The sequence below is a fragment of the Eptesicus fuscus genome, chromosome 10 (genome assembly GCF_027574615.1).
Source record: "Eptesicus fuscus isolate TK198812 chromosome 10, DD_ASM_mEF_20220401, whole genome shotgun sequence".
Taxonomy (NCBI): domain Eukaryota; kingdom Metazoa; phylum Chordata; class Mammalia; order Chiroptera; family Vespertilionidae; genus Eptesicus; species Eptesicus fuscus.
This window is the reverse complement of record NC_072482.1, coordinates 20,957,667-20,969,777: the sequence shown is the minus strand read 5'-3', so window position 1 is coordinate 20,969,777 and position 12,111 is coordinate 20,957,667. Positions and strand designations below refer to the sequence as shown.

At 41.9% G+C, this 12,111-nt stretch overlaps 1 protein-coding gene across 1 annotated transcript; it reads right to left on the bottom strand.

Moving 5' to 3' along the window:
* Positions 1-5,342: 5,342 nt before the first annotated feature.
* LOC129150550 (uncharacterized protein C2orf78-like) lies at positions 5,343-10,212 on the bottom strand. The gene is made up of 2 exons (XM_054722341.1): positions 10,102-10,212; positions 5,343-7,022 (listed from the first exon to the last, which is right to left on the bottom strand). Exons 1-2 carry the CDS (start codon positions 10,210-10,212, stop codon positions 5,415-5,417), a joined length of 1,719 nt encoding a protein of 572 aa, XP_054578316.1. The 3' UTR covers positions 5,343-5,414.
* Between the last annotated feature and the right edge of the window lie 1,899 nt (positions 10,213-12,111).

Sequence of the window (12,111 nt, the reverse complement as noted above, 5' to 3'; positions counted from 1 at the left end):
TGTTGCCTTAAGCAGGTGGGCCTGGCCAGGGTGTGCGGAAAGCTTTGCTTCCCCTGTTGCCGGCGGCAACCCTGGCCTGCTCTCTCAAGCTCCATTCTGCTGCCATTTGTTTGAATTTGTTTACCTTCTATAATTGAAACTTTGTAGCTTGAGTGGAGGCTTAGGCCTGGCAAGGGCAGGCAGAAAGCTTGGCTTCCTCTGTTACCTAGGAAACCTTGCTCTCTGTGGCTGTAGCCATCTTGGTTTGGGTTAATTTGCATGCTCGCTCTGATTGGATGGTGGGTGTGGCTTGTGGGCGTGTTGGAGGTATGGTCAATTTGCATATTTGTCTATTATTAGGTAGGAAGAGTGGTCCTTGCTTTCCAAGAGCTTAAAATCTATTACAAAAGGTTCTAGCCAGTTTGCTTAGTGGTTAGAGCATGGCCTGCGGTCTGAAGGGTCCCAGGTTCAATTCTAACAAAGGGCACATACCTTGGTCACAGGATCTGTCCCCAGCCCCCCAGTTGGGATGCCTCTGGAAGGCAACCTATCGATGTGCCTCTTTCACATCCATGTTTCTCTCCCTCCCCCTTACTTCCATTCTCTCTAAAAAATCAGTGGAAAAATATCCTCAGATGAGGATTAACAAATAAAAAAAATATTTCAAGAGGTTGCTTTGATTCATAAAGCAGTAGAGGTACCTATTGAAAGGATGAATGGGACAGATAATAGATGCAGGTCAGTGTTCACAGGAGGGAATACCTGTGAAACAGGTCTGAGTCACAGGTTGTTCAGTGTGGCACCTGCTTAAAATGCTACTTGAGCTACTGACATTAATTAGCCTCTGATCCCGAATGGCTTGACTAATCATTACATTCTTGGTGTTTTACTATCAGGTGGCTGTATGTGTGCCTAACTAAAACTACAATTAATTTTTATTGGTCACTCAAATTCTCTTAAGGAATGGTGTGGTATGTACTTTTATAGCTGGAGGGAACATTTATTAATTTTTGGAGGAAGCATTTATTAATTTCACAAATCGTTATCTGTTAGATGTCAAGCCCTGGAGTAGGACTCAGAAATAAACACGGTGCCGAGTCAGAGACTTCCCCTGGAATGAGGAGGCTGGGAAGGGATATTATTTTAATGGAAACCTGAAGTCTGAGAGGGAGCCAGCAGGCAAGGAGTCTGGGGACCCGCAGTGAAGGCAGCAGCACTGGCCTGAGAAAAGGTCATTGGTGGGAAAAGGGCTTCATGCCTTGGAAGAACGAAATGAGGGCACTCGGTTGGGACGATAGAACTGTGAAACAGAAGCAGAGTGAATTGGTTCAGCAACAAGCTGTGTTCACAAAGAGCCAAGGCTAAGCCTGCTTTCTCACCTCCGAGTCTTCTACTGAAGTCATCTGGCCTGTGCAGCCTCCAGATGTTGCTGTGTGGAAACTTTACATCATGGGGTGGGAGGTAAATCTTTGTGCTCAGCTTGTCTTTCATTGGTTGTCCTTAACCGAGTTTAATGCTGGATGTCTGTGTACACTTAACATCTAGAAGAGCCTCTGTCTTGAACAAAATGACTCACCACTCTTTTTTTTTTTTTTTGCTTAGCAGTAAAGGAATTATGTTCTTTTCTATCATAAGGTGGATTTACTTACCTTTACTAGCATATATGTCTAATGTTCATCTTACCCAAATAGATTTCTTGGAAATAAAAAACAAATATTAAAGACAGCTCAATCTGCCCTAGCCGGTTAGAGCCAGTGGTTAAATGTTGTCCCCCCGCCGCCCCCCCGCCCGGACCAAAGGGTTTTATTATCAGTCAAGAGCGAATACCTGGGTTGCAGGCTGGATCCCTTGCCCGGGTCAGGGCACATGTTGGAGGCAACCAATCAATGTGTCTCTCTCACATTGATCTTTCTCTCTCTCTCTCCCCACCCTCTCTCCCTTTTACTCTCTCTAAAAATCAACAGAAAAATATCCTCCAGTAAGGGTTAAAAAGAAAGATGGCTCTATCTTTCCTATTCTGTTAGTCTCCATGGAGCCACTACTATACTTACGTTACTTGGAGTGTAAAAATCAAGCAGGAAATTGGCTTGGTGAGAAAGAGGACTTGATGTACAGAGTTAACCCATGTGGCTTCTTCAGATCACTTTGAGCAAACAACCCTTAATGCAATAAAAATGGCATCTTTGAGGAAAAGCAGGTTATCTTGTCTGATAAGGCTGCCTTTACTCAATACATTAATGTTGCTCTGATAACACATTTTAAGCAATGTTTTTAATTTAAAAGAGAAAGTCCCAAGAGAAGATGTAGGCTGAAAAATAGGTCATGATACTGCTTGAATATATGCAATTGAGGGACATTTAAAAAATCCTCTCAACAGTGCAGTAAGATTCACTGTAAAGGGGAAATTGAATCCAAGTGTTATGAGAGGCAAGATTCAGTCCCTTTCTCTCCTTCTTTCAGTTTGATTTAGGAGGCCAATTGTTAAGTGGTATCTCCAACAAATTTCTTGGAAAGAAGGCAATGACTATGCAAGGAGTTGAAATTTAAGTCAGGTCGGGGTGGAATGTTACTTTTAAAACACCAGCACACCTGTAATACCTTGGGCAGGCTTTGGAAAACCTAGAAGCACTTGTATAACCTACCTTCTCAGGCTAGATTTAATAAATATTATTGGGGTGAAGATGGAGAGAAAGAAATTGGATTATTTATGAAATGACTTTAATATTTTTTGAGAAATTATTCCAGTTAACCAAGTGGTTGGCTCATTAGTGAAGCTTCAAGGCCAGATGAGTAAGAAATGGCCAAGTTCTCTCCCTCACAATGACTGGGGCTGTGGCAAAATGTAATCCCTTTTGCAAAGATGTCTTTACAGACAGAAGTTTAGGAAATGTTTTTCCCCTTCCTCTTCTCAAATATCTCCTTGGAGGCTTCTGAGATGCCTTCCTTATTCAGTGGTTCCCACACTTGCTGCCCATTGGAATCATTTGAGCATCTTTAAAAATGACTGATGCCTGGTTGATTCCCACCTGCAGATTATGTAATTTAGTTGGTATGGGCTGCAACCCAGACATAGGGAGTGTTCTTAATATTAATATTTTTATATTGAAGTGATTATGGATTCACATGCTGATATAAGAAATAATACAGAGAGATGCCCTATACCCTTGAGCTAGCTTCCACTTATGGTAACATTTCCCAAAACTGTAATATAATATCACAACCAAGATATTGACACTGATACAGTCAAGATCAAGAACATTTCCATTACCCCAAGGATCCCTCCCTCATGTTGCCATTTTATAATCACTTTTCCACCCACTTAACACCCTCATTAACTTCTGGCAACCACTCATGTGTTCTCATTTTTATAATTTTGTCATTTCAAGAATATTGTAAAAACGGAACCATCAAGTATGTAACTTTTAGGGATCAGCTTTTTTTCACTCAGCATAATGCTCTGGAGATTCACCCAGGTTGTTGCATCTGTCAACAGCACTTCCTTTTTATTATTGAGTAATAGTCCACGGTATGGATATACCACAGTTTATTTAACCATCTCTATTGTATTCAAGTTTTTGCTATTACGTATGTGTGACTAGACCTTGTCATTTCTCTGGAATAAACAGCCAGGAGTAGAATTATTGGGTTGTATGGTAGGTGCATGTTTAGTTTTTAATAAAAATGCTGAATGATTTTTCAGAGTGGCTTGAGAAAGTAAAAGCAAAATGGAGTTGATATTGTCAAGAGAGCAATCTAAAACGGAGCCCAATCTTAACTGGGCTAAACCACAAACAGATACCTCTGATACAGCTTCTGGAACTGGCTCTGAATCACTGTCCTCTCTATACGAAATATAATTTTCAGAGGCAGAGTGGGGGTGGAGCTGCATAGGTTTCTGTGTAGGAGTTTCTTGGCATTGGGTGAGCCATATCAGGAGCCCACATGGGCCAATGGCACCATGGAAACTGGGGCCAGAGACACATCTTTTCTGGTTCATTGGCCAAGAGGAAGGGCAGAAACCACATCCCCGAAAGGTGGCAAGACTGTCTCCCAGTCGGACAGAGGATTCCTGGGGCACGTTTCATTGCTTTCAAAGTGACTTTGAAAAAGAGTTTTGAAAACAGACTTGGTCCTGGAGAAAGTTTTCCCCCCTTTAGATATTTTCAACAAAATCCAAGAACAGAATGAAGAACTTGGACTGATTATTGAATTAACATATACTTACCGCTATTGCAAACCACAACTATACTGGGAGGCCTCCTGGGAAGCCCATTTGAACTGGCACCTAAGTCCTAAGGTTGTTTAACGCCTCACACACACATGTGTGTATTAATCTGGCCAGTGTGAATGGAGGCATCCAACAGATTTTCCCTTTGGCTTCAGTTGATGGCAGTGTTTAGACATAGCCGCAAATGGGGGTCATGCAGGAGGCCCTGGCTAGACCTTCAAGTTGATGTTTAGGCTTCTCCTGATGTTTGATCTCGTGCAACAGTAACCTCTGGATGCTATACTCTGAAAGCCAGGTTGGCCACCTAAAAATAATGAAGACTTCAGAGACAGGCCTCAAATTGGGGCTTTACTCCACCACATGCAATGTGAACTCAGCCCATTGCTGAACCTCACGAGTAAAGTGACACGGGGATACTGGCCTTGCATGTTGTGAAGGTGAACTGAAGTGGTGTATTAGTGGGCCTGGGGCATTAGGGGTTGAGTAAATGATAAATTATATCCCACACCCTGTCCTGAGTGGGCCTCTTACTGCATCAGTTCATTTGGCTAGGCCCCTATTAACAGCTGCCCCAGGATTACTCTAAGCCCTTGCCACTCACCAGGTAGATACCCCTGACTTGTACTCACTTTCCCCAACTGCAATCATATATGTATAAGGCACTCAACCCTTTAGGAAATGTGTCCTGAATCTGTTTTCTAAAACACTTAATCATGATACATTAGGCCAACCTCCACAAGAGACTTTTGACATTTCTCCTGGTCAACCTAGGCTGAGCATCTGCCCTCTTCAACTCTATTCAAAGTTTCCTCTTTCACCCTAACCTCACATCCTGCTTCTTGCTTCTGCCATCCCAAACCTCCTGCTCCATTTTATAACCACATAACTTCTCTCCCCTTAATGGCCATGGCCGAAGTTCCTTCCTACTCCGAATTCGCCATCCAACTTCCAATTCTTGCCTTCTCATGCAGATTTTGATTCCCAACCCCACAAAAGAAAGACCACAGTTAACAGCATCTCAAAATCCAATAGACTTTTTTATTACTCATCTACTAATTCTATTATATTTATTTATTCAATTTTATTAAGTTAAAAAATATGTCAAATTGAGAAATTCTTATCTATCTATCTATCTATCTATCTATCTATCTATCTATCTATGGAAAACAGCTGGTACCCAAAGTGGCACCAACACTCCCAGCATGTCCTACATCACATAGCCATAGTACAGAGAAATGTCCATTTCTTTTTCCCTCTCAATGAAATGCTGCATTTTCCCCAATGAGCATCTGGCAGCATTCTCACGCTCTAGTTGAGCCTTCTTCTTCATGGCTTCTCGATCTGGCCTCTGCTCATTTGTGATGGGTATTGATTCTACAGGCCCAAGTACATCAGGTTTCCTCCATGGTATTGGTTGGAGGGCGAAATCCTGGAGTGGATAGTGGTTGTGCGGCTTAAGCGGGGTCCGGGGCTGGCTCACAGCAGTGTGAACAGGCGCCCGCTTCAAGGAAGCACACGATGATGTTTTGTAGGGTGCAGGCCTAGAAGCAGGAGGCTGAGGGACAATAGGCCGAGCAGGGTTGTTCAAAGCTGGTCTGGCTGAGTTGGTTGACGTTGGCCGAGCTGATCTGACAGGACCTGTCAAAGATGCAGGAGTTGGCTGGGATGCATTGACTGCAGCAGGCCTGGCAGGGTTGGTCACAGCAGGCCGATGTGGTGCCAGATTCTGTGGCCTGCGAGGAACAGGTCGAGCTTGAGGCTTGTCCATGGTTGGAAAAACCAATGGCACCAACTTGACCTTCCCGGGAGATGGCAGCTGTTCCTGGGATGGAGATGAAGACCCTTTGTCAGCACTTCCATATGGTTTCTGGCATTTGACTTGAGTTGTCTCAGGACCTTTGCCCTTCCCCGGAGAATCCAGCCATCTTTTGATAGCTGGGCGTGGCTGGGGGCCTCTGGGGTTGCTTAAGTTTCCCTGGGCCCGTGAGGAAGACAGGTCAGCTTTCTTATCACTCTTCTTGCCCAGTGCATGGAAAACCTGCACAGACTCCAGCATGTGCATACCGAGGCTGCTGCGAGGCTTTTTGATGGCCTCTTGTGGCAGCTCAGGATGACTTTTCTTCCTCTTCATCTTGGGAATGGCTGGCTTCTCCTCTGCCTTGACTTTGTTCCCTGACTGCTTCCTCTCCTCAGCTCTCTTGGAGTAGTTTTCTTTGTTTCTTTTGTTTTTTTCCTGCCCATGGCCCTTAGTTTTGTTGGTCCTGCTGGCTGCAGCTTTCTGAGGTTTGCTGTTAGAATGCTCTGCCATGTTCCCAGGAGCCCTGCCACCGGCTGCAGCATTGCAATGAACCACTTCTCCCACGAACACACAGTCTGGGCTCTTGGGTTTGATCTTGGCCTTGGGAGCATCACCGATAGGCTCAGAGGCTTTATGTTTGATCTTCCTGCCTTGATCAGAGCGAGCCTTTCTGACACTTGACTTTTTCTGCACCTCGTGCAACTTGAGGCCTCTGGTGTCTTTGGTTTTGATCACCTTGGAACCTTGGGGCTGATCAAGGTCAGCCAAGGAAGTTAAGACCTGTGGAAGGTGAATACCCTTCACCAGTGTAGCGATGTCTGCAAAACTGTCATTAGATTCAGTCCCATTTTCAAGTGTCCCTTGGTCCTTACGACTCAAGCTATTCTTTCCCAAACCGGTGTTGTTACAACCAGGCTGCTCCTCTTGGTCAAGCGGATCAGTGCATGCCAGGACCTGCGGAATGTCAGGGATTCCTAAAGGGAGCAGTGGAGAAAGAGAAACTCTCTTAGTTTTGGCCTACTCATCTATAAAATCACAATAATAATGTTAGAACAGTAATAATTAATGAATAAGTGATACACTAGTGTTAGGTATGATTTATAAAAAAATATATATAAGTTCTGGAAAGACAAAGAGAAAAATTATATACATCAGAAATACAAAGACATATGTAGACATCAGTACAAATTTGGGCACATAGGAAGCATCAAAGCCTAAAAAATTTACTAAGAAATGAAGTTCGGTTTTATACATATGATATCATAAAAGTAAATATTCTCTATTCTATTTTAGTGAATACTGTTAACTAAAAACAACACACAATAGGTGATTTTGAGTAAGTTCCTAGCCAGTATATATGGACAGAGAAGATTTATCAGTAAAAATTGCATAACAGGCAGCACAATGCAGTCAATGTAGATGGATATGTGCTCCATTAAGTATATATGTTGACCAATATTTCAGTAAAAACTGGTTTAAAGCAGAGAGCCAAATAAGTGTAAAGGAATTCCATTATTGTCCTCATTCATGTTTCTCTGAATACTCCCCAGCAAGTAATGGATACTTAGTCTATTAGAAATATATATATCAATTGATATAACCTCATCACAAAGCGCAAAGAACAGTTGAAAGGTATGAAGGTTTTTCTATTTATCTGACAACCTAGATTATCATCTTCAACATTCAGGAAAGGGTTGTACCCAAATAATTTGAAACCGTCATCGCTGGATTCCAATTTTTAAAAATATTAATACAGTATTCCACAAGAGATTCCACAAAATATTTTTTGAGCAATGTGAAATTAGAGATGTGGGGCTTGATTTTTATTTTTCTCCTTCGGCAGCTAGGATGTAAAGGGCGGTGGTGGCTGTGAATCAGGGTGCTCTCTGTGTTTTGAAGAAAATAACTGTAAAGAGGAAAAGAAGCACTGACTTGGATCATAATAATCACACAAAGGATGTATTCTTTCTTATTCCATTTAGGATATATCTTTTTTTAAAAAAAATCTTTTGGAGCCAGCAAGGCTCAGTGTTTAGCATGGACATATGAACCAGGAGGTCACAGTTTGATTCCTGGTCAGGATACATGCCCAGGTTGCGGGACCACTCCTCAGTGGGTGAGGTGCAGGAGGCAGCCCATCAATGATTCTCATCACTGATGTTTCTCTCTCTTTCTCCCTCTTTCTTTCTCTCTAAAATCAATAAAAAATATATTATAAAAAAGTTTAAATTTCATTTTTAATAGAAAAAACATCGTCATAGTTTACAAATAAGGATAAAATGAAACACTGAAAAGTCTGTGTACTCCAACCCCCTAGATAATTACCCTTCTTAGTTTCTTGAATAGAAGAAACATCATTTCTGAAATATATTTTTAAACATTTATGTTCCAAACTGTCACGTGCCATCTGTGTTCAGAGAGGTAATGGAAAACCACAAGCAACTGAATATGACTTTTTTGATATGGGCTTTTCCTAAAGGTGCCCTATTCTGACCTTACTTTCCTTCCTAATCTATCAGTGTAAGCATTTGCTAAGATCAACTTTATTTTGCCCTACTCTGAACTGGCTTCACCCTTCGCCCTTTCTGCTTTCATTTAAATTCTTTGGTTCTCTTCAACATTCCGTTCCAAACTATCCTTTTTGCTCTTGAGAGCTCTTCCATGCTCTCCTTCTTTATTCTTTAGTTTACCCTCCTTCCTGCTTGTATTTTCCCATTTCCCTCACTTCCTGTTGACCTGTGCTGATGAAAACATTCTGAACTTCATTACAGTGAAATACTTGCTTCCCTATAGCCCAGTCCTCTCCATCCTCTCTCCCTATTTTCTTTGTTCACCTAGTTTGGATAGAAATCTTCAAAAACAGGTGAGTATTACTTTTGGAACAGCACTCAATTTAAAAGACTGAAGTTGAAACCTTAGTAGTGGGAGACCATTACACACAAGACATCCTGTATATATACATATTGTTAGTTTTCCACATCACCAAGGTTTTCATTCTGTATATGTTGAAACACTGTGAAGAAGTCTTGATTTCATTTTCAACCTGAGTGTTCTTTAAGACTCAATATTAGAAAAGGAAGAGATTAGAGAGAACAACCACTCTAATATCGTAATATAACAGATGAGGAAAAAACAGATTTTTTGACAGAGCCAATGTCTTGTCCAAAGTCACAAAGCTGGTAAAGGTCAAAATCTAAACTGAAATTAAGTCTGCAGACTTCTAGTTCAATATTTCCCCAAATTATTCTATGCTCTTTTGATACTATTGCAAAATTTAGGTACAAATAACAATCCAATGAAAAACTTCAAAAGTTTCTTTCCTTACCTGACATGGTCAGAGAAGAGCAAAGATCAACTGTAGATGCAAGGAATGAAGATGATTCAGTGGCTGAAGCCAAAGAGCACATGCGTCCAGTACGAAAGTCACTGGTCCTACTGGCCACTGGTCACTGGTCACCAGTTACTGGTCACTGGTCAGTTGCGATGATCCAAATTTATTTACAGACAACTCCATGGGCACCCCAAGATTCTACCAGGTGGTGGTAGGTTTGGTGGGAGAATGATGTCACAAGCAGGCAGTTTAAAGGGATGAGAGAGCCAATCAGGAGGTCAGATTCCCAAGAAGACTGGATTGGATGGAGGGAGTGATAGGGGAGCTAAACCAACACCTAAATGGCTGAGCTCTCAGGAGAGATGTGCTAGATGACAATGCAGCTGTGATAGTCTCACTTTCCCAGGCTCTTATGTTAGGGAAATAATCTCAATGTTTGTTATAGTTATTCATGAATATAATTAACTAGTAGTTACTTATATTCTCTATATTATATTGTATAGCACGTTTACCATTATATATATTGCTAATATCCTTAGAGAGAATGGAAAGGGACATCTAGGTTGCACAATTACAGTTGTTCTGAAATCATACCCGTCCATCTCATTAGTGAATTTACTGTGGCTTTTGAGGAGCAAAGGAAGGCATTAAGGAGCTCTTTCTGTCAGTTGGTTCAATAGTAAAATGAAGTTCCTTGAGTGCATTTTGTGCAGAGTGATGTGGTCCAAGGCTCTTCTCTTGTAGTTTCTTCTCCTTGAATCCTACCTTCCCTGAGCTGGGCTGGGCCAGGCTGGGTTGACTTGCATCTCCTACCACTCTCATTTTTTCTCCTTCTTCATTGTAGGCATTGTTTGCAGACAAGCTTTGATCCTGCATTCTGACACTCATAGATGTTACTTCCTGTCCACTTCCAGCAGCAGGGTCTTCTTTGTAGTGTCTGATGCTTCCCCCAATGGACTCTGCCCATTACAAGCAGCTACCAAAGGGCTAGGAGTCAGCTGACTGCAAACGGTTCCTCTTCCAGCCTTTGGTTGCACTTCTTCTGCCCATAATGTGCTCCCTCTGGTTCCTTGGGCCATGTAGGCATCCTGCCAGCCTGCTCTATCGTATGTGAGAGCCATTCACGATATTTCCCTTTTTCCTTCTCACATCAAGTGTATCCAGTGTGGCAGTTACTGCAGTCTCCTCCCCCTTTGCAAACAGCCGCTGTAGAACGTTGGGCCTCTAGGATTCTCTGTCTGCCATGCTTGGGTGCAAGGCCAGGCAAAAGTGACGAGGAGAATAGTTAGAGAAACACAAGGACATTCTTAGAGGGGACAGGCAAAGTGAAATTGTCAGGGACCAAAGAGATTCATGTGGATACTGTAGGTTCTGTGAAAAATAAGTTGACACATTTTGGTCTCATTTTGTATTAAGATAACAGACAATTTACATATATATACAACTTATCTAGTGCAGCAAATGCAAGGAATTTTGCTCACTAGAGGTTATCATCTTAAATATATTTTCACTTTCTTTTATGTCATACTAGAGGCCCGATGCACGAACATTCGTGGCAGAGTAGGCCTTCCTTCCCCTGACTTCCAGCACAGCCTTCGCTCAGGCTGGAGCTGTCTATCCGCCTTCACTCAGGCCTGGAGTCGCCTTTTCACGTTCGCTCCTCCATGGAGCTGCCTTTCTGCCTTTGCTTTGGCCAGAGCTGCCTTCTGCCTCTCGCCTTGTGTCACTTTGCATATTCCCTCTTTATTGGCTGTGGTTGCCGCCATCTTTTTGTGGAGTTATGGTCAATTTGCATATTACATCTTTATCATATAGGATTACCTCATTTATATAACTCATTGGTGTGTTTGCAGAACACAAGATTGTTTTTATGCTGTGTGTCAATGCTCTGGTTTTGTTCATACGTTTTTTCCTAGTCGTACTTTTTATTTATTAATCTTTATTGTTGTATTAGATATGTCCCCTTTATTTTCTGTTTTTGTCCCCCCCCATTGACCCCCTCCATTCTACCCTTAACATCCCCACTTCTACCTTCACCTCTCCATTACCTGTATCCATGGTCTGTGCATATATGCATACAAATTACCCTGTTAATCACACCACAACCAAACCCACACCCATACCTTCCCTCTGAAATTTGTCAGTCTGTTCCATGCTTCTATGTCTCTAGATCTATTTTGCTCATCAGTTTATTTTGTTCATTAAATGGAGTCCACATATGAATAAGATTATGCAATATTGTCTTCTCTCGCTTATTTAGCTTAGCATAATACTCTCCAGGTCTCTTCATGCTTTGCAAATGGTAAGAGTTCTTTCTTTTTTCACAGCCGCATAGTATTTCATTGTATAAATGTACCACAGCTATTTTATCCACTCATCTGCTCATGGGCTATTTTCCCAAGCTTAGCTATTTTCATTTGTGCTTCTTTGAACATAGGGCTGCATATATTCTTTCTGATTGGTGTTTCTGGTTTCTTAGGATATATTCCTGGAAGTGGGATCACTAGGTCAAATGGCAGTTCCATATTTTATTTTTGAGGACTCTTCACTGTTTTCCACATTGGCGGGACCAGTCTGCATTCCCAGCAACACCCTAGTCTTATTTGTAAAGATTCCACCATGGTAAGACATTTTGCGTATGCTTCACTTGATGAATTTTTCTTTTGTTTTAAATTTAATAAATCTTTATTGTTCAGATTATTACAATAGTTTCTCCTTTTTCCCCCCATAGCTACCCTAAACCGGTTCCCACCCCACCCTCTGCCCTTACCTCCC